Raw genomic sequence first — 22,819 nt, forward strand, 5'->3', positions numbered from 1 at the left:
CCTAATATTTGTATAGTTTTACTTTATATACCTTTGAATATTCAATTTGGAATTTATTTTGTATAAATTGTAAGATGTAGATCCAATTCATTTTTATTCCTGATGGGCCCCCAGTTCCTGATGCCATTTGTTGAATAATTTATTTTTCTATTGTGATGCTTTTATAATATATACTCTGTTCCTGTAATTACCGGAATCTGTTTCTGAACTTGTTAGTTTTTCTGTTTATGCATCAGTATGATATTGTTTTATTTTCTGTAGCTTTATAATTTGTTTTAATAGATAATAAGGCTGGAGGGTGGTCTCCAGTCTTTCTTGGACTTGGCTATTCTTGTAGTGTTAATGTTATAAATGATAAATATGTCCACTCTTGGTAAATTCAGCTGGGATTTTTTCAGTTTCAAGAAAGCTGTGCATGAACAATTTGAATGCTTTTTATTTAAAGAAAACTAAAATAAAAATTCTGGGCCATTGAATTACTTATTTCTCCTGGGGAAATTTTTTAGCACTGTAAAATACACTATCACCAAATATTGAAAGTGGTAGAAAAATTCTTCTAGGAATTATGAGATGAGGGTTTTAGTCCTAGCTCTGGCACTTACTAGACATGTGACCGTGAACAGGTGATGTAACCCTTGTTTGTGTCAGTTTGTTGTTTGTAAAATGGGATATAGCAATGCCTGCTTTTTTTTTTTTTGTGGGACTTTTATACTTGAGGATTATTAAATAATAAAACTGAGTCCATTAACTTCCTATTTACAGTACTTCAGCACCTGGATGAAATAAAGTAAGGTAATTCCCATATTAATAAAGAGGTATTCTGATGTCTGAGTTTATCAGAAATGTTGTTACTGAACATAGAAATGAAACAGGAAACATAGCCATGCATTCTAGAGGCTGGTTCCCTATTACCTAGAATTCTTTGATGGAATGTTCCTCCCATTAGATAAACAAGGGGAAGGATTCCCTGTCCCTGTGACAGGTAGTATGTCTGCTCCACTTGTTACTCAGTGTCTGACCCCCCAGAGGCACACAGCTGGGGACCTACTTATGTTTTCTCTGCTGAAGGTGACTGTGCCCCAGGGCTCACTGACACAATGGCTTTAACTTGAGGTAGTGAACTTTACAAGGCCTGAGTTTGTTAAATACATTTCTAGAAGTTCTTGTTTTGTTTTTACTTTAAATGTCATTGTATCTTATTTAAGTGATACCAATTATATTAGATTGTGAATTTCTTGTCCCTTGTAGGTATTTGATGCTGGAGATTATTCCTTGCTGTGTTCAGGTCCTAGTGAAAACGGACAGACGTGGACTGGAGGTGACTTTGTATCAGCAGATAAAGTAATCATTTGGACTGAAAATGGACAAAGTTATATTTACAGACTACCTGCCAGGTACTCAATAAATAACAAGTTAGGACTTTAATATAGTCTGAATTTGGGGTATAACTTGAATGTATGAAAATGTATAGAGTAAAAATAATTCAGATAACAAACTTCAGAACTTAAGTTAGATTTATAATTCCAGTTTAACTTCTAAGTACAAAAATTAGGTGGATCTTTATTTAAAGTAGTGTATTTTAATGACAATGACTATGTTAAATTAACTATAATTTGAAAATCCATATTTTGTCCATTGTCCAAAAATCTTCATCATATAGTATGATAAAATATTTAATGACAGTATTTTAATTGAATGTTGTAACTTTTTCATTTTCAGTTGCCTTCCAGCTAGTGATTCATTCCGCAGTGATGTAGGGAAAGCAGTTGAAAATTTAATTCCTCCCGTACAGCATAGCCTCTTGGACCGAACAGATAAAGAGGTAAAGTTCTTCAGGTACCCTTTACACATGATAGTGACATTGAAAATGTTTGACAACTACATTTATGGGTGTCTTTTGGTAGCTAAGTGTTTGAAAGATTGAGGGCACTGTGTTAAATGTTGTAAAACATTTCAACATGGTCAATGGTGAGCACAATCTTGAAATTTGTGTATCTTAATCATATAACATGCTTATAGTATTCACCTTTCTCTAAGAATACAGACGATCTTATGCTGACTACATATCGGAAATGACTTTTTGATAAAATTTATATTGGTGGTACCAACTTATTTTATGGTGTCATGTAATTGTAAACTTAGTGACAGATGTAATTTTAGGAGGACTAAGATCATTGTGGAATACTGCTGATTAGTAATAGTTCCTTACTTGAATAGGCATTGCTGTCTCTCCCCAAAATCATACAGTGATTTAAATTATTAGGCATTAGAATTAAAGAATGAGGGGTGCCTGGGTGGCTCAGTCAGTTAAGTGGCTGACTTTGGCTCAGGTCATGATCTCGTGGTTTGAAGGCTCATGAATTTGAGCCCTGCGTCAGGCTCTGTGCTGACAGCTCAGAGCCTGGAGCCTGCTTCCGATTCTGTGTCTCCCTTCTCTCTGCCCGTCCCCTGCTTGCGTTCTCTCTCTCTCTCTTTCTCTCTCTCTCTCAAAAATAAATAAACATTTAAAAAAATTTAGAATTAAAGATTTTTTTTCTCTATAAAAACCAAAATTTATTATGATTTCTAAAAACCTACTTACCAATTTAGAATTGAAATGCAATGGCACTTAGTACTAGGTTTTTATCTCCAGATGTTTTGAGCATTAAGGATGAAGATCTGGTTTTAAAAATAAAGTTTCCTTTACTTGTATTCTGGGTTTCCACAGCTTTTCATTTTGAACATTTTGTTCCATTTTTATGTGAAGGTATGGTGAGGGGAAGGGAATTTTTTTTTAATATTTTGAATTTATGGAATTTATACATCTTTGTACAGTTAAGATGCTCCATATCTTGTCCTTTATTCTCCTAACTTAAACTCCTACTTACTGCTCTCCAGCCAGTCACTTTCAGGTAAACTAGGGGATAATGACTTGCATAAAAAACATACATAAAACAGAACAACCACATTATATTTTTAAAATATCAGCCTAATATGTTTTTTTTTTTTTTAATTTTTTTTTAACGTTTATTTTTGAGACAGAAAGAGAAAGAGCATGAACAGGGGAGGAGCAGAGAGAGAGAGGGAGACACAGAATCTGAAACAGGCTCCAGGCTCTGAGCTGTCAGCACAGAGCCCGACACGGGGCTCGAACCCATGGACCGTGAGATCATGACCTGAGCCGAAGTCGGACGCTTAACCGACCAAGCCACCCAGGCACCCCTCAGCCTAATATGTTTAAGTTAAGATACGTGTATTATATGATGGGAGATACACTGTGGTATATGGAATATTGGTTATATAGGTGCTGTAGCAACTTCTCCATGTTTGGTATATTTTTTTATAAATGACAACATTTAGTAATTTCCAGACTTCAAGTTAAATCACATTATTGATTATGCTTAATATATGTAGTTTCAATAGGCTCGTGCTTTTTTTAGGAAAGAACTAATACAAAATACAGTAACTATTTGTTAACTATAACTGTCAGAACTGAAGTTTATTTTTTTACTGCTTTTCAGGATACGATTCTATGCTTTAATATTCAAGTGTTTATGAATTGATCATCTTAATTTTAATTTTAGGAATCCACCACTCTTTAGTATTTTCATATAAGTGATATCACTGAAGGCACAAGATCTTAAGCAGAAAAATAATCTGTTTTAAAAATAAAAGTGTACCCACGAGCCTAATGAAGTGGTTTTTGTTCCTAGTAATTTATAGCTAACATATTGAGCTAGGCTCAACTTGATTACATAAATGTGACCAAGTAAAATGTCATGCTATTAGTTGAAAATATGCTGCTTAAAAAAATGGAGTCCTCTACTTGTGAAATCTTGGTAGTTTAATTTTGTTGCTATTCTTAATGACTAATCAGGAATGAACAAAAAGCTAGGATTACAGAGTTCTCCTTTTTTGGCCTTTAAGGTGGACACTTCTTTTTGGTAAAGAGTGATATATCTTTGTATTAATTATTTAATAACAGTTAAAAAAATTGCATTGCGGGGTGCCTGAGTGGCTCAGTTGGTTAAGCGTCCGACTTCGGCTCAGGTCATGATCTCGCGGTCCATGAGTTCGAGCCCCGTGTCGGGCTCTGTGCTGACAGCTCAGAGCCTGGAGCCCGCTTCAGATTCTGTGCTCCCTCTGTCTGCCCCTCCGCTGCTTGCACTCTGTGTCTTGTATTGTCTCAAAAATAAATGGACATTGGGGCGCCTGGGTGGCGCAGTCGGTTAAGCGTCCGACTTCAGCCAGGTCACGATCTCGCGGTCCGTGAGTTCGAGCCCCGCGTCAGGCTCTGGGCTGATGGCTCAGAGCCTGGAGCCTGTTTCTGATTCTGTGTCTCCCTCTCTCTCTGCCCCTCCCCCATTCATGCTCTGTCTCTCTCTGTCCCCCAAAAAATAAATAAACGTTGAAAAAAAAATTTATAAAAAAAAAAATAAATGGACATTAAAAAAATTAAAAAAAAAAATTGCATTGCCGTGGTGAGTAATCAGTTTTTCTAAAGCAGAGAAAAAGAATAATAGAGAAAGACTATAAATGTCCTTTTCATTTCTTTTCATATTTGTATTTACTGGATTTGAATATTAGCTGACAGGTAATTAATGCTATAAAATTACACTAAAATATTGTTGAAGACTCCTGCTATAAACACTTTTTATTGATTTATTTTTTTTTTTACCCTGGTACTGAGGCAAAGTACTTAACATCCTTAACTGAAAAAATGTTAATAAGTGAAATATTTTCATTAAAAAGACAGCTAAGGGGTGCCTGGCTGGCTTAGTCAGTAGAGCATGTGACTCTTGATCTCAGGGGATCGTGAGTTCAAGCCTCAGTTGGGGCGTAGAGATTAATTTAAAGAAACAACAACAAAACAGCCAAAAATATTTGAACTTTTTTTTTTTTTTTTTTTTTTGGACAGTTACTAATTTGTCCTCCGGTTACTCGGTTCTTCTACGGATGCAGGGAACACATCCATAAACTCTTAATTCAAGGTGATTCTTCAGGAAGATTGAATATTTGGAACATATCAGACACACCTGATAAACAGGAAGGTAAGGAAGGTAGTAATAAATCATGTGCAGCAACTTCGTAATTCTTTTAATTTAGCAACATGAATATCAAGCATAATAAATTCATAATGTACATGTCATTTTATCCTTCGAATTATAGTTTGTGACAGTTATCATTCTTCGATATATATTACTGAGTCAACTGTAAGTACTTTTATTTTATTATGTTTAATTTTTTTCTAACATGAACAAATTTTTTTCTTTTTAAATACAAAACAAAACCTCCACAGAGCTGAAAATGACAACCTCTATTAGCTTGCAAGAAGCATTTGATAAACTGAATCCTTGTCCTGCTGGAATTATAGATCAGCTGAGCGTGATTCCCAATAGTAGTGAACCTCTTAAAGTCACCGCAAGCGTGTACATCCCGGCTCACGGACGACTCGTCTGTGGCCGTGAGGACGGAAGCATCATTATTGTGCCCGCCACCCAGACGGCCATCGTGCAGCTGCTGCAAGGGGAACACATGCTCCGCCGAGGTATACTGACCGTCTGCCACCGTCTAAAGTGTGTGCAGGGCCCTGTGCTGCCCGTGTTTGCGCTCTTTGTTTGTGACAAGTGCAGCGAATCCACGTAGTCGTTAGCATGCCAGGACTTGGCAGAATTTACTGTGCATGTAACAAGTACTTGGTACCTGTTTTTGGGGTACATACCACGTGATAACTGTGCATAAAGAGGCATCTGATTTTCTCTCTTTGGTATGTGTTAGTAGTTTCGTTTATTATCAGTTATCTCTATGGTTGACTAAACACCGTATCATCAGTAATGCTGGTAATCTTTTAGAACAGTGCTGTCCAGTAGAAATATGTATGTATAACAATATGTGATTTTCTATATCCGCATTAATAGAGTAAAAGAGAAGCAGATGAAATTCATTTTAATAGTCTGTTTTATTTAACCCAATATGGCAGAACTATTTTCACCTCAACTTGTAAAATTGAAGTTTCAATTTTACAATATAAAATCAATTGTAATTAATATAAAGAATTACTAATGAGATATTTTACATTACTTTTGTGCTGAATCTCTGAAATCTCATGTGCATTTTACACTTACAGCACATGTGAATCCAGACTAGCTATGTTTCAAGCGCTCCGTAGTCTCCTGTGGCTCGGAGCTACTGTATCGGACAGAGCAGTTTTTGACGATAAAATTAGAAGTTTTTTTCTATGATCAAATGTATAGGTATTCTGACGAGTCATATTTGCTTTTATTTGTTGAAACTTTGTAAGACTTTGATTTTCCCATTTTAAATCCAAAACCTCATTCACAGGTTGGCCACCTCACAGAACACTCCGTGGTCATCGGAACAAAGTCACATGTTTGCTATATCCTCATCAGGTCTCAGCTCGTTATGATCAAAGATACCTGATATCTGGAGGTGTGGATTTTTCAGTCATAATTTGGGACATATTTTCTGGAGAAATGAAGCACATCTTCTGTGTGCATGGTGGCGAGATTACTCAACTTCTAGTTCCACCTGAAAACTGTAGTGTAAGTTGATCATAAAAGATTATTTTATTTGTGGTAGTGCTGAATTCTGTTGCTCTCAGGCATAATATAAAAAAATGTGACAAGAGAATTAAAACCTTTTCAGTTTTTAAAACTAGATAATGGTAACGTATGCTATTTCAGCAGAATTGTAATTATTTACTGTTGGGCACAGAAATAGAAGATCCACATAGTGTTTTTTCCTGTTACTAGCTTCTAAATTCTAAATGGTGTGGCTTGTCTCTGAAACATAGGAGCAGTTTAGAATGTATTTATCAAAGTTCCAGTTTTCCGTTTTAAAGTAGTTTAAATATTCACAAAGCTATTCTGCAATCTTATTATTTTCAGCCCTATCTAAGCAAGAAAGATGATGAATGTGTACTTTAGTAGAGGCAGAATACTTACCAATGCTTACTAATAGTGTTTGTTTAAGTAAACACTGTGACAAGGGAAAGTATAACGGTCACTGATAATGATTTTGGAGAATTTCATACATACTTTTGTGGAAGCAGATTGCTTTCTTAGTGATGGGTATGTAACGATGTCAAAAACCCTAATCATTTTAGGAATGTGAGGCTTTAGGAGGGAAATTTAGGGCTGCTAAGTAACAAACCCACTTTTTTTTACCCACAGTTTCTTTCACTGTGTGTTAATCATGAACTTTTTCTTGTGATTAGCCACCATTGTGTGCACTGTGACCATCCCCCAACATTCACCTGTGTGCGGACGCGCAGACGCGCACTGTTGTCTCACACAGATTCCGTGTTCACTGAAACCCACTCAGCTTCACCAGTTACCATCTTTCTGAACGGGAGAACATTTTGCTTGTGTATCTGATGCAGTGTTCACGAGGTGTCTCATTTCAAAACCTACGAAATTTTCCTTGGCCTTTCTGCTTACTTACTTACTTCCCCTTCCGAACAGTGTATTTTATCTGCTGTGTTCTGCCAGAGCTAGAATTTGTCTGATTTGATGTTGGCGGTGGTGTTGGCAGACTTAGTGCCCATTATCCTTTTTTTTTTTTTTTCTGCCAGACTTGAAAATTCAGGTTCTTAATCCTTCTCTTCTTTCTTTTTTAATCCTGCCTCTTTTCCTTTCTCTCCAGTGGGATTAATGTTAGTTTCTTATCTCCATCACTGTGAACAATTGCTGTGTGTTTATTTAAGCAACCAGTCTTATGTCTATTTCAGTGAAATAGATACCATTGTAATTGCACTTGTGATTTTTAGTGCTGTTACAATCCCATTCTAAGCCTTATTTTACAGTAGGTATTCCCTATGGTGAAACATGAGAATTTTTTCATCCCTGACTGCAAATTTGGTGAAATATCTAATTTTTTGATCCTGAAATTCATTATTTAGATTATACCAGTTTAGAACAACCATTCCCGATTTGGCAGTTTCTTGTTTTTGTAAGAAAACATTAAAAATATTAGAGAAATAGGTATCTGATTTATTTATTTTTGTACATTTTTATTTATTTGTTAGAGAGAGAGCAAGGGAGGAGGGGCAGAGAGAGAGGGAGACAGAATCCCAAGCAGGCTCTGTGCTGTCAACACAGAGCTCAGCACGGGGCTCAAACTCACAAACTGCGAGATCATGACCTGAGCAGAAATGAGTAATCCGACGCTTAGCCGCCTGAGCCACCCAGGCGCCCCGAGAAATATGTATTTTAAATTATAAATATTGAAAGTTAAGTTGGGAGTGGTTTACATGAGATCATGTTTTCTGTTTGAATCTACATAAATTTGTATGTGTTTTAGCTTGTATGAGAGCATACTCTGGTTTCTTTTTTTAAAAACTTCAAGTGGATATTTAATACAATAAATTTGTTTTGACCAGTTGCATTTGGAAATGTTTTTAGTGAGTAAAGAGCTACCTGTAGACACATGCAACTACATAGGGAACAGACTTCTTACTAGGTGGGGCCGGCCCACGGTGCTAGTGGACTGGGTGATATGGGAGGTGCAGACACAGACCAGGAATTCTGGCACTTGGAAAATAACGTGTGATTTACAATTTACTTATAGCCTTAACGATAGAGATTCTCTTGTTTTTAATTGACTTTCAGAAGTACCATTAAGACAAACTTGCTTTTAGCTTTGTGATAATTTAACAAGTTGTGACTGCCTGGTTAATAAGCTGTCCATTTAGCCGGTGGTTAGGGGCATTACCTAATGTGTTTGAAGATCAAAGGGCCTAAATGATTAATAAATAAGTTAAGAATTTGATATTTGCTAAATGTTTGTCAAATGACTGTCTTGCTAAGTTTAGAGCTAATGACATCAGATGACGGTTCCAATGCTTGGGTTGTCCCTCTCATAAATTTATCTGGTGTCACTTTCTTTTAGCAGAAAATATTTGGTAGTTGGGAGATTTTAAATATTTATTAAGTGTAATGATTAAAGATAAATATTGAAAAGTTTGTCATCTGCTTTTTGGATTAGAATGGACTTTTGGTTTTTATCTTAGGTAGATTCAGAAAGTTGAGTTTTGACTTCCTGCATTTTTTTTTTTTTACAGGAAAAGATGTTCTAAAACAGAGGAATATGAATTGTGTTTTAAAATTTACTTAAATTATAATCAAGAACGTATAAGGTTGATGATTTTTCCTTTATTTTGTATTCATTTCATGTTTACCAAGATATAGAAGGTTTTGAGTACTAAGCAAATCATTGTCTCTTAGCTTCCGTAGACAGCAAAGAAAGAATGAAATCCTACCTGCTAGGTAGAAAAGATACTGTAGCTAGAGACGAGCTCTGAGGACAGACTGTACCCTTCACAACTCCACATACATTTCTCAGGGGACAAATGACATGTACTTACATTCCTGCTGTCTAGGTATTTGTCATCCTTTCTTGTCCCACTCCATCATTTTTATGCTATTTTAGCATCTTTGTACCAAAAAACCTTTCCATATTCTTAATATAAATTAACATTAATTTAGTGCCAGGCTAAGTGGTTCTATATACTTTATTTTTGATAAACAACTCATGTATTCTTTTATTAATGGGAGTTTTAATTATTTAAAAATTTGACATGTTCAGGGATGCCTGGACTTGCACAGGTCATGATCTCATGGTTCGTGAATTCAAGCCCCGCACTGGGTTCTGAATATGAAATGTCAAAGTAATTCAGGATTGTGCAGTGCTAAAGGGTTATTGAGAACAATTCAGAAAGTTGTTGGGGGTGGTATTACTATCTGCCAAGTAATGTACAGGCTGTAGGCTGTGAGCTGTCAGCACAGAGCCTGATGCGGGGCTCGAACTCAAGATCCGCGAAATCATGACCTGAGCTGAAGTTGGATGCTTAACCGACCGAGTCACCCAGGTGCCCCCTGCCAAGTAATGTGTTTACGTGTTCCCAGAAGTACAACCTTGCATTTTAGGAGGGGGATCAGGCACGTGTTAAGTAAGGCTTCTAGAAGGCCCACTATATATGGTAAAGGAGAAATACTACAAAATGCTGTAAAGGAAAGGGAGGGGCATATTCTAGGGACTCCAAAAAGAAACAACGAGCTTTGGTAGACCACTCAAAAAATGGTGTGAGCTTTGTGTATCAACTTTGGGGTGGATGTTGAAACTTGTAGTTTTGAAATTTCTAATACTAGGTTATTTGCCATTTCTGTTTCTTCTTAAGATTATGGAATGTAAAGGGAAAAACTTCAGTTTGAGGTTGCTGTTTTTCTGTTTGGTGGTTTGATTTCTTGATGAAACAAAATGTACCCTCTATACAGATGAGTGATACATGTACACACATGTGCATGAAACCTACATGTGAAAGATACATATACATGTGCCCTACCTATGTGCAAAAGGTGCACATACATGTGCTGTGTATATGAAAGATACATGTATATTTATATGAAAGATACACCTGGAAGAAAACTGAAGGAAAACTACTAAAATAGTATTTGAATCATACAGCATAGCATAACATTCTGTACCATTTTTGTCATTCCAAGCTGTGTTTATTGTTTTTAAAAGAGTGTTTTTTATCTTGTATGTTGCTTTTCAAGTGTTAGAGTTCTGAGGCAGTTTTAATAGGATTCAAATTTAAAGTGGAACCTTTATATTATCATTATTTTTTGGAACCTTTATATTATTATTAGATTAGATTGCCACTTTAATACTCATATAGAACACTTTAAAAAAAGCTTGTAAAAACAGGCTTGCTACAGTTTTGAATTTTTTAATTTTAACTTTTCATCTGCATTGAGAATATTACTGTAGTGTCTTAAAATATTTTAATATTTTATTAAATATTAAATATTAATAAATATTTATTAAATATTTAAAATTAATATTTAAAATATTTTACAAGTGGATATATAAAATGCAAAAAGTATTACAGCTTATTAATGAAAAACAAGTCTCCTTTCCCTCCTGTTCTCCAGCTGTGTGGTTCCCTTAACTCTGAGTGCAATATCTTACAGTCCTTCAGAGATTTTCAGTACTAGAGTGTTTTAATATTTTAGAACGCTAGCATTTTAGCTTAGTCTTATTTTAATAACTGAGAAATTTAAGCAACAGAGCAGTTAGAGATAGACGGCTCCGCATATTTGGATAGCTGTCAGAGGTGGGTGAATTTCCAAAATCTGAACTGTAGGCTAGGGGAGGCCAAAGAGTGCACCAAATCCCTGGGGGAGTTGGGGAGTTGGAGGAAGAGAGCTCTTGAAAGGGGGGACAGATGTTCTTCGGGCTTCTGAAATCCTACAGCAGGATACCTGCTCTAAGTCTCTCGTATTAGAATTAGTAGTTAATAGTTGATAATGATCTGACTTCTTCTTCCCTTTCTTCCCTGCCACCTTCCGTCTTACTCATCATTCTTTTTTTTTTCTTTTTTTCTTTTTTTTTTTTTTTTTTTTTACCTTAGTTTCCAGTGTAAAGGATCCCACTCTCCAAGACCCAGGAACATTTTCTTTTATGTCCACGTATTTTAATTTCAGAGAAAAAAAAACCCAGACTTTGAACAAAAGACTAAGAAAATAATTTTAAAATGTCAGGAGTGCTTTAGAAAACATTTCCCCTCATGAACCAGACAGATACTAATGACAGGAATGAAAATGCAGAAGTGAAAAAATAACACTGGGGACCCAGTAGGATATTTCTTACCTGTAGAATGGTAGTCATGTCTTTGCATGGAGCTAGCTACCCATGTTTCCTTTGTCTGCATTTGCAGCAGGTGGCTGTGCTTAGTACAGCCTGTGACAAGGAACATGTGTGTGTGTCATACTGTTGATCCCACTTATTTACATTTAAGAAACACACAAGTGCATACTGTGTATTTATGGATACATGCATAGGTAATGAAATTATTAAAATTGAACTGGAAAGATTACCAAATTCAGATTCTGCTTTGCTTTGGGAGTGAGAGGAACACACATGGAAGGGAACCAGAGAAGTGACTTTATTAAGTATTCTGCTTTGTTTATTTTTAGTTAATATAAGTTTACTATTTCCCTCTTCCTTTGGCATGAATGACTGGATTACCAGTTGTGTGCTGCTAGTAGAACTTTGTATTCAAAACAGAATTTTTGGAAAATGTTTCAAAATAAATGTAGTACCCATAATACGTATGTTTCTTTACGTGAGCTATAGGCTGACTTCTTTAAGAGATGAAAATATGATTACTTTTCATTTATTGTATCTTGATAAACTTGTCTTATCCTATAATCTCCAGAAGTATCCAGAAGGGGGCAGCATTGGTTTGCGAAAACGGGAAAGTCAGGCATCTAACCTAATTGTGCCTTCGCTTGACAATATTAAATCCCCAGCTCTTAGAGACAAATACAGTAATATGAATGGTGTATGTGACTGTATGTATGCTAGCAGGCTAATGTTCACAGCCTTTAAGAACAATTAACAAATCAGGTTTCTTTTTAGTATATTGTGTGTGTGTGTGTTTTTTTAAAGTACTGGAAGCTTTTGTTTGCATTAGCTCTTACCTCACCTTTTTGAATTTCGGCTTTTGTTATTAATTTAATTTGCATGTTACATTTATAAAGCAGTATTTATTATTATGACATAGTCTCTGAAGCCAAGCAGAGTAAACGTTGGTAATACAAATGAAACAAAAGCAGGAGGCAGAACTAACGTTTTCCTAAAATATATCACAATGTACATAATGTTCTGTAACAGTCCTTTTTTCCTTTACATTTAATTTTCTTGGAATTTGAGACCATTTTCATGTTTTTATGCATTCAGCACTGTCTTTTTGAAATTAATTATTATTTTTTTAAATTAAATAATACATTGTTAGTTACAGAGAACACAAATATTTTCTTTTTTTTTTTTAATTTTTTTTTTCAACGTTTATTTTATTTTTGGGACAGAGAGACAGAGCATGAACGGGGGAGGGGCAGAGAGAGAGGGAGACACAGAATCGGAAACAGGCTCCAGGCTCTGAGCCATCAGCCCAGAGCCCGACGCGGGGCTCGAACTCACGGACCGCGAGATCGTGACCTGGCTGAAGTCGGACGCTTAACCGACTGCGCCACCCAGGCGCCCCGAACACAAATATTTTCTAAAGATATTCTGGTCATCTTTCTGTCTCACTAAATACATTCCAACATCATTTTTAATATTTGGTAATTTATCAGAAATTTTAGGATGTTGCTTTAAGATTTTTTTCTTGTCAACAGTGAGAATACAAATTAGTGTAGCTAAATATTTTTGCACATCTGAAACGATTGCTTAAGATAAATTTGTAGATATAGAATTTCTGTATGAAAGGGCATATTGATTTCTTAAAGCCTTTTGACTAGGTATTGCCAAATTATCCCTTAAAAGCTTAGAGATAGGTTTATACCACCTATTTACCCTCATAATTCTCCATCATCCTTATAGTCTTTGAAGACTTGCTAATATTCAGGCTTTTAAGTAGTTGTATGCAGAGTATGTATAAGTGCATAGCACCCATTCTCATTCTGAAAGGGCAAACGCATTAATATATCAATACCGTATTGGCTATCCGTTCTGATTGGCGTATATTCTATTCTTTATAATAGCGTTTTCCAATTTTTTACTACTATCATATTATTTTATTCAAGACAATTAATTTTTCCTGCTCTGAATATTTATGTGTTCAAATATCATAACACACCCTATCTCTTGTGTAGGAAGCTGAGACAATCCAGTAATATACCAAAAGACTGTCAGTGAGTGGTCCCTTCGATATTAATGAGAAGATTGCATCCCTCTGTTCAGGCTACACTTATATTGTGCCAGACATTTAAAAAATTTAGATATTCTTTTATCTCAGAAAGGCTTTTTTAAGATCTTAAGTCATATCTTTGGAAGTAAATAAGATTACATTGGGCATGAAGTTTAGTTTTAATAACAGAAGTGATTTGGTGCTAAACTTTGTGAATAAAGTGGGTGATTAATTTCACTGTTTATTTTGAGCTGAAGAGATAGTGTGACCTAAAGACTAATTTTTCTTGAGTAACCTAATCATAAAGCAATTTTAAAATGAGTTAAAATTTATCTTAAAATGGTGGAGATTGTTAGAAAATAATAATGACTTTTGAAGGTGACTGTTCAGTTAAGTGCAATGTATTTTTGAATAGTCATTCGTTCAGCAAATATCTGAGTGCCAACCATATTCCAGGTGCCTTCAAGAGCCAGGTATATAGTAGTCGATAAGATATAGTCCCTATTTTATAGAGCTTCATCCTATGAGGGAGCCAGACTAGAAGACAGGCAGTTATAAGGCAACAGAATAAACGTTGTGAAGTACCCTTGTAGGACTTCCCTGAGTACGAGTCTCCCAGAGAGGCCCTAGAATGGGCACTTAGTAGGCCAGCTGTGGGTGGTTTTGAAAGACTTTCAGGAAGGGTGATCTGTGTAGTATTGGAATGTGTTAGCTTTACGGGTGTGTGTAAAACCATACCTGGTGCCTGAATGACCTCTGTTTACAGATGTACTTGGTATGTTGTGTGTATGTTCTATGGAGGAGTCTGCAGCCGTTAAGTTGTTTTTACTAGTACCTGATGGCTCTATCTATGGCAGGTGCTGGTAGGAACTTGCTATATTTGTGCATTACTTTGAAAATAATGACCAAGAGATCAGAGTAGTATATTTTTTTGATGTTTATTTATTTTGAGAAAAAGCGCGTGTGTGCACAAGTGCGCTCCAGAGTGGGGCAGGGGCGGGCGAGGGGCAGGGAGAGAGGAAGAGATAGAATCCCAAGCAGGCTCTGTGCTGTCAATGCAGAGCCTGAGGCAGGGGGCTGGATCCCACAAACCATGAGATCGTGACCTGAGCCGAAATCAAGAGATGGACGGTTAACCGACAGAGCCAGCCAGACACCCCCAGAGTAACGGTCTTGGATGTGCTGCAAGCCAGTTAGTTGTCTGTAAGACCATTTTGACACTTTTTTTTAAGTTTGTTTATTTTGAGAAAGAAAGCACAAATGGGGGTGGGGGTGGGGTAGAGATACATGGAGAGAGAGAGAAGGGGGTAGGGAGAATCCCCAAGCAGGCTCCATGCTGTCAGTGCAGAGCCTTATGCAGGTTCAAACTCACGAATATGAGATCATGAACTGAGCCAAAGTCGGACGTTTACCCCACTGAGCCACCCAGGTGCCCCCATTTTGGCGCTTTATTTTACTCTACTTAGGAAGGGTATTTGGAAGAAACAAGATAATAAAATATGAAACTGTCCTGAAAAGTATTCACGATGTTTTTCCAAGGAAAGATTGGACAATCTTTACATTACACAATGAAGTGTAATGAAGTCATTACACAATGAAGTGTAATGAAATGGAATGATGTGAGATTAGAAAGGAAGAATGTATTTCAAAAATAACAAAAAATTCCAGTTAGTGTATGATAATTTTTTTTAAAGTCAGAATTAGCTTTGGTGAATTAGACCACCTCCAATTGGTGGTCTAATTGAACACCAATTAGACATTGGTGAAGACTTTCCAAAAGGAGGTGGAGAAAACTTTCTGCTGTCGGCATGTGGAACCTAAAACCGTGAACCGCTGGTTGGTCATGTCAGTGAGAACAGGGCCTTTAGAACCAAACGAACCTGGATCTGTATCTTCATTTTGGGGTGACTTCAGCAGATTACTTCACATTTTGGAGCTCTAGCAACACTTTCTAGCAACTTAACGGCTGCTGTAAAGTGTTAAAGTTGGGAGGTAATGCTTGGCCTATGATAGGAGCTCATTAAATCATTATTATTGTTTTTTTATTTGTATTTTCAGTTATCTGCATTCTCATTTGGGTGATAAAGGTCTAAATCTGGGGAACATACTCATTCATTTCCAGTTTGGAGATGACTTTACTATAGATTTTTGTTCCTATAGCAGGAACTACTTTTAATTTCCTTGTTTCCCAACTATGGCCAGGTGCTTTTAGAATCTGCCCAAATTAGGGATGAGTTCCCTTTGTCTCCCTAACTGCATCTTTTTATTGCATGAGACAGAAGTTTCAGGATGTCAAAAGACAGCAACAAATTCCCTAGAAATTGTAGTCTTAAGTGTTGTGCTTTGCCTGCTCACTGCTTGAACACTGGCATTTTCAACTGTCTGAAAGGCCCCAACTGTGTCATTAATGGAAATTTGTGGGCAGATTACAGAAGGGTATGACTGTTACCTTTGCAAAGCCTTTGGTAGCATGACCCCACACGATCAAGGGGGGAGTTTGACCCTACTTACTGCTTTTCTTAGGCATAAATTCTTGGCGAGGCACAACTTTCTTGCCTACTTGTGGACACTGAAGGTTAGGTTTCTCCAGTGTTCTTTGATAAAAAGCCAGCCAGCATTCTTACTAAACAAAGAAGTATTTTTAGCATATATGTTCTAGTAGTTTACTGCTGGGCAATATACATATTATTTTGGTATTCCAGTTGGAAAAATGAAACCAGAATCTATTTTAACCCACTTATTTCCATGAGAAGGGAAAAAAGATGTTTCCTAGTTATGTCAGAGGTATGTAAATTTGATGTTTATTTCCTGTTAAGGATACAGGGATGATTGGGATGAATAGGTTGAGGCCAAGTGGGCAGATTTAAAGTTACCAGGTCAGATAGATAGTGCCTTAAAGTCACCTTTCTAAGTGAGGCATCGGAAAATAGAAGGGCAGGACCAGTAGTCACTTGGAGTCATAATTCAGTGCACTCTGAGAAAGAGGACCATTTGTGACCAAAGACTTTAGATCTTGAGTGTGTGTAACCCAAGGTTTGGATGTGGTTTTGGACAATAAGTGGACACAGCTGACTGGGGTGCAGAAGGGGAAAAGAGCAGCACTTTTGAGTTCTTTAAAAAAAACTTTGATGATTTTCAGTCTCTGCAGAGTTGACTGTCTCAGTCTCTAAGACTTTAATTTCAGTGAGTGAAATTAAAGAAAGCATTTTACTGTTTTAAAGACATGAAGTGAAAAGTTATAAAGTAAATTCAATGGAAAAGCAGTGTGAGGAAATATTCAGGAACAGTGAAAGGTGGTCATTGAGTTGTTGGATTGAATACTTTTATTGACTTTTATTGTTAAAAGGGCTAAGAACTTAATTAATTTTAAGGTAATTGAATGGTACTGATGATTATGCAGGTAGAACTATTCAGATTAAATGAAAGCAGAGATATTAATAAACATCTTCATATTTCCTGGCGAATGCCTACACATTGGCAATTCCAAAAAATAAATATAACTCCATTTTAAAAGACAGAATTTATGGTGTATAATGAGATAATAATAATGGTAAAAATAGTTTTAACTATTATCTTTTGTATGCGTGATATGTTAGTCACTGTGCTAGTTTCTTTGTGTACGTTTCATTTAACTCACACAGTAATTCGGTGAGGTGTGGTTATTACTGTTGGTCACATTATACAGAGAAATGAGATTCAGAGAGGTTAAATAACATCCCCAAGTCACACAGTTAGCAAGTGGCCAAGCTGGAATTTGGTCCTAAGTAGTCTGACTTGAAGGCTGACTTGAACGTATGCACCATGCACACTGCCTCCCAGTAGATGTAATTGTGTATTTAAAAATAATTGTATTTCTCTAATTTTTTACTATGTTTTTGCTATTGATTTACATAAATATATAATTTTGATGCATACTTAATTGTAAAGTGCTAATTTATTGAATATCATTCACTATAGAACAAAATACAGCCATTCTCTTGAATTCCTGTATTTCCAATTTTCCTTCAGAGAACTATGCATTGCTCAATTCTCTTCTAATTTCCCTTTTAGTTTTTATCTTTGATTATTCAGCTTTGGAGTTTTTTAGTTTTAACCATCCCCTCTTTTACCTTCTCTTACTTATAACACATTATTTGCTATAATTTTTAACTGCAAGTTTATAAGTTTAATGGATACACACTGTTAAATTGTTTGAAAAAAGAGGTAGCTAAGAAGGTAAAAGGTCACCTGTTATCCCTCTAACTATAAGAGAACCATAATTAACATTTGGATGTCTTTTCCCGTAGGCTTTTAAAATCCACTTACTGTATACTCGTGATTATATTGTAGGTATGGTTATCTGAGCCCACGGCATCTTCATTTAATATCCTAACAAATACTTTTCCAAGTTATACTTGCTCATGAAAGTAATTTTTAGTGCTTGTAGAACATTACCTTATGTGAGCATACCTTATTTACTTAGCAGTTCTCCTACTTTGGATATGTAGTTTGGTCCTAATTTAAACTCTTGCATTATACAATACGATATTGACTATCTTTTAAAATTTGTTAAAATTTATGATTACTCCCTTGGCTAGCTATTATGAATTTTTTTAAGATTAGAACCTCAGAATTTTTGTGTAGTAGGTATTAACGTTTTTAAGGCTACTGAGGTGTAGTAGCAAATTATTTTCTATCCTCAGTGCCTATTTCCTTGTCACTTGCCAGCACAAGATGTTTTTATCTTGCCTTAGTTTCCACATCTGTGAAGTGGAAATAATAATTATACCTACCTCAGAGGGTTGTGAGACTATAATGAATTACAGCATTTAGAATTTAGCGTTGTGTTTAGAATAATACCCAGCACAAAGTTAGAACCCAGTAAAGGTTGGCTGTTTGCTATCACAATTTCTTAAATGTTTAGGCTACATTGGTAGGTGTTTGAATTTGCATTTCTTTATTTACTAGAGATATTGAAATTTTTCTATGAAGATTTTCACGATTTTTTTGAGACATGTTTCATCCTTTGCTTATTTGTTTTTCTTGGGGATTTTCAGGCTTGTATGAATCCTTAACTTAATTGCAATTTTAGGCTTATGTGCTTTCTATTGTTATTGAAATTCCCTCCTGTTCTAACGCAATCTTTCCTTTTTCTGTGTAGCTTTTTTCATATTTCGGAAGTTTGGAATCTTCCTCCACCCAGAAATTTGATGAAATTTGATTAAAAACCAGTGGCTGGATTAAGAGCAAACATCAGATACTTTAGCGGAAATTTGTTTATGTTTGTGGGGTGAGGAGAGGATAAAAATCATCTGTTCTTAACTAATAACTTTTCTCAATGTCATTTATTAATTTTTTTCTCTGATAGGCAATATCTTCTTAGTCTTACATTAAATTCTTCATATTTTTTTTGCTGTTTAATTAATAAAGAAGCAGATGACGAAAGGTGGAATTCTGATTAGCTCAGTATTTCTTTATTATCTTTTGTATATAGTGAATGAATGAAGATGTTAAAACTTGTTTTCTATAAGTCTTATTTTCATATAGAACATTACCAATTAGATGGTCAGTCAGTGTTTTGGTCGGACTACATGGTCTTATTTTCTAAAACAGCTATCAAAGAAAAACCTTCTAGCTTTTTTTTTCCCCCTTAAAAAAAAAAAAAAGGAACGCTGAGCTATGGATTTCTGGAAAAAAAAATTCTTTAAGCTAGTTTCATGAACATGTGGAAATGAAATTAACATTCCTGAGCACTTTTCCACTTCAGGTGGAATATTTAAAAGTGATAAATGATGCATCTTAACTGCACATTTATGTTCCATAGAAAGAGTTCTGGGAAGTACAAGAAATAATGATTAAGAGAATAGTGAGATTGATTTATGACTGAAAGAAGCTGGTCATTTATAGCTCGTCTAATGATGGGCACATTTAAAAGGAGAGACAATAGTTAGTGATCATATATTTAGAGAAGATTCAAAGAAAAAAATTGTTTGGGGGCAGTTAAGAGATTGCCCCTGAAATGATATGAAGAAAAAGGAGAATTTAATTTAGAAAGCAAATGAGCAAAAGTAGGAAAAATGTATGTATGTCATTTATACTGGGAGCTATTGGAAAACAGAATCATCTCCTCAGAGAGCTGGTGGAAGGGATAAACTAGCTGTCTCTAATTTCTGTAATTCATGGCAGATGTTTAGGAACAGGTTACATAAGAGGTTTCTGGGAATGGTTTAAAATGAAGTCTTGTAAAATGCATAAGGTCGGGCTGGATGACCTAGGTGGCATATTCTGACTGTCCGATTCTGTGATTGTGGCTCAGCACTAATGTACCGTGAGGATTATTTACTGGCAAACTCAATGAAACTCTGTTTGGTTGAGGATCAGAATTATTTGGAAAGAAAAATGGGCTCTGGAGTGTATATGTTTTGATCAGGTATCTCCCTCCCTCTGCTTGCCCCAGTTATCTTAATATTTTCATCAAATAAAAATACGGTTTTTTATTAAATATCCTGTTGTTTATTGTTGTTAGCCTTTGTTTTCAATTAGTTTTTGATGTCATTGGTGCGTCTTTTAGGGCAGAATTAATAGTGTTTGGAACATGAGTTTGAATAATTTTTACCTATAAAGTACTGGCCTACTTGATAGGATGCTCACCCCATGCTGTACAAATTCTGTGTTCGAAACAATAAAACATTTGAAATGGTGTTTGTGAGTTGAACACTCTTTAAGTCACTTGGAAGTGGTTGCTAAAGTGTAAACTGTGAGGCAGTTAATTGGGGTAAGGGAATAAAATATTAAAGCTCTTGTTTATGCCCCCTTTTTAACCCTAAGAAGTTGAGCTTATGAACAATTACCAGGTGGAAGGACACCGGTGTCTCACGTGTTTCACACACCCAGTGGGCACATCTTACCTGGGGGAAGAGCAGAGCCGCTACCAAAAGGGACGAAGATGCTTGTTGTCTGGGTCCTCACCTGGCCACCACAGAGCCACATAGGATGGGCAGAGCAAAGGATGGAACATATTCTCAGTGAAACTTAAATATCTTTTCATCGGCTACGTTTCAGTTTAAGGCAGTGATCATTTGGTCAGTCTGGCAGGAGGGCAGCCCCACCCCATTATAATTACAGAAAATATGTATTTACATCCATAATCATTAACAGTGAAATCTTTGTAAAGGTATGTATTGTCCTTTGAGGTATTGCCTGACATTAGCAAGACATTTAAGAAGGTGTTTCCTTTCCTCTCCAATTTGTTCAAACTTGGAGTCATTCTTTTAAAACATATTTTTGGTGCGTGTTTTACAATGTACATGGTATGTATATTAGTACAGAAGTACGTATATAATTTGTAAATATACATACAACGGGCATACATTACAAAGTTTTTTTTAATGAATGGGTGTGTGATCAAAAAAGGAGCCTAAATGCATGAGGTTCACATTTTTTTAGTTGTATTATTTTAATTACATAATTTAAATGTCTTCTACATTATCCCCTTAAAATGTCCTTGATGTTAAGTCACGTTCAGGTGACTTTTCCAGGTTGAAATGGAACAAAGTGAAATAGAATGGAATTAATCAAATTATAGAATCAGTCATTGTAGGTGTTGTAGATGCTTTGGAACCAAGATCTCTGGAATTTGATAATTTAGTAATAAAGGAATTGTGCTAATTCAATTCATTTGTGGGGAAGCTGGGTCTAAATCAGAGGTAGGAGTTATTATATATTCTTTAAGAAGTGCTTCTTTAATAATAATTTTGAGGACAGATAAGAAGAAACCAAGTTAATTGTGTTTTAGCAAATCTTTTAAGTGCTTTCATTTAACAGATAGCTGAGAATTATTTATCATTACTCTGCTCATTGTTTGAATTAAAATTAATACCAAAGTGGTGCTTGAGAATGGTCTTTTTTCCTTTTACATTTAAATAGGTTAGACATTTGCTTTGTTTATACCATTAATTTGTTTTCACACAGCCTGTGAAGGTAACCATCAACTCACAATTAATTAGCGGAATCAAAATTAATGAGGTTTTACTGTATTGGGCCATTTCCACTCTAGGCCAGTTTTTTTCACACGAGTTGGACTAGCATTTTTTTGAAAGAAGAAAAATTAGATTTATTTTAATCCATATTTAAAAAGCAGAGAACCATCTTTTCTTGTGAGTTAAGTACCTCTAATAACTATGCTTTCTTGGGCTTAGCAATATTGATTTTTTTGTTTTGTTTTGTTTTCAGTCTTGATTATTTTGGCTATTTCCAGACTGTTGCTTATTACAGTAAAGCTAGAGTTAACTCTTCACAGGCTTATTTTCATTTACAGGGATGGGGATAGCATTTTGTTTGTTTGTTTGTTTGTTTGTTTGTTTGGGCCAAACATGGTTTTTTTGTGGGTGGGGTATGTCCTTTGCCTACTTTCTTCATCTAGTGCACTGTTTGAAAGAGGAACAAAACTATTCTTTAAAGCATATTTATGTGAGTATATGTCTTAGAAGAGAGTGCATCAAACAGAAATGAAAATCTAGGATTTTTTGAATTACGGTTATACTTTCCCTCCAGAAAATAACATAGTCTGCTTTTTAGACACAGATCCTTTGCTCTTACTTAGTATTTGCTTTGTCCATTGTTTTTACGAACAGGACTGATAACATAATGTAGAACTTTTAGGTCTTTTCTTGAGGATGGATTACCTTTTCTTGAATTGTTGAAGTTGCCTGCATGTAAATGGAGAGGATGAAAGTTCTAACAGTGAAACTTCTCGTGGGAGTGGGTGGTGAAGGTCAGGTTCCTCGTAGGAATGGGGAAGCCTTTTCTGTTTGCAGGATGTCTGCCGTCTTCTCTCTGCTGGCTTCTAAACTACAGTAAAAGACATTTGGCAGAGAGAATGTGTAGGTCAGTGTTGTCAGGACTTCTGTGTCCCCTCAGATACTGAGATCTACCAAGAATAGATCATAACCCAAGGACACCAAACATAGGTAAAGAACACTGATGAAGATTCACCTGTTTTTGAACAGACTTCACCCCCAATTCATGCCTCATTTTCCTTACTCTTTGAAATGGAATGACAAGAGTGTGTATGGACACCAATGAGATGACTGTGGACTTGGGGTCCAGCAAGTAGGCTGGTGAGGTATACGGCACCGGTTAAGCGAT

At 35.8% G+C, this 22,819-nt stretch overlaps 1 protein-coding gene across 5 annotated transcripts in view; it reads left to right on the forward strand.

Moving 5' to 3' along the window:
* The window catches only part of WDR7 (WD repeat domain 7), a 363,164-nt gene that overhangs the window by 43,104 nt on the left and 297,241 nt on the right, over positions 1-22,819 (forward strand). For all 5 annotated transcript variants that reach the window (XM_047827886.1, XM_047827887.1, XM_047827884.1 and 2 more), the window contains 5 exons: positions 1,249-1,394; positions 1,720-1,822; positions 4,898-5,030; positions 5,279-5,527; positions 6,322-6,542. In XM_047827886.1, the coding sequence (XP_047683842.1) occupies positions 1,249-1,394; positions 1,720-1,822; positions 4,898-5,030; positions 5,279-5,527; positions 6,322-6,542 (852 nt within the window). The remainder of the gene's footprint in view (positions 1-1,248; positions 1,395-1,719; positions 1,823-4,897; positions 5,031-5,278; positions 5,528-6,321; positions 6,543-22,819) is intronic.

The sequence above is a fragment of the Prionailurus viverrinus genome, chromosome D3 (assembly GCF_022837055.1).
Source record: "Prionailurus viverrinus isolate Anna chromosome D3, UM_Priviv_1.0, whole genome shotgun sequence".
NCBI classification, from domain to species: Eukaryota; Metazoa; Chordata; class Mammalia; order Carnivora; family Felidae; genus Prionailurus; species Prionailurus viverrinus.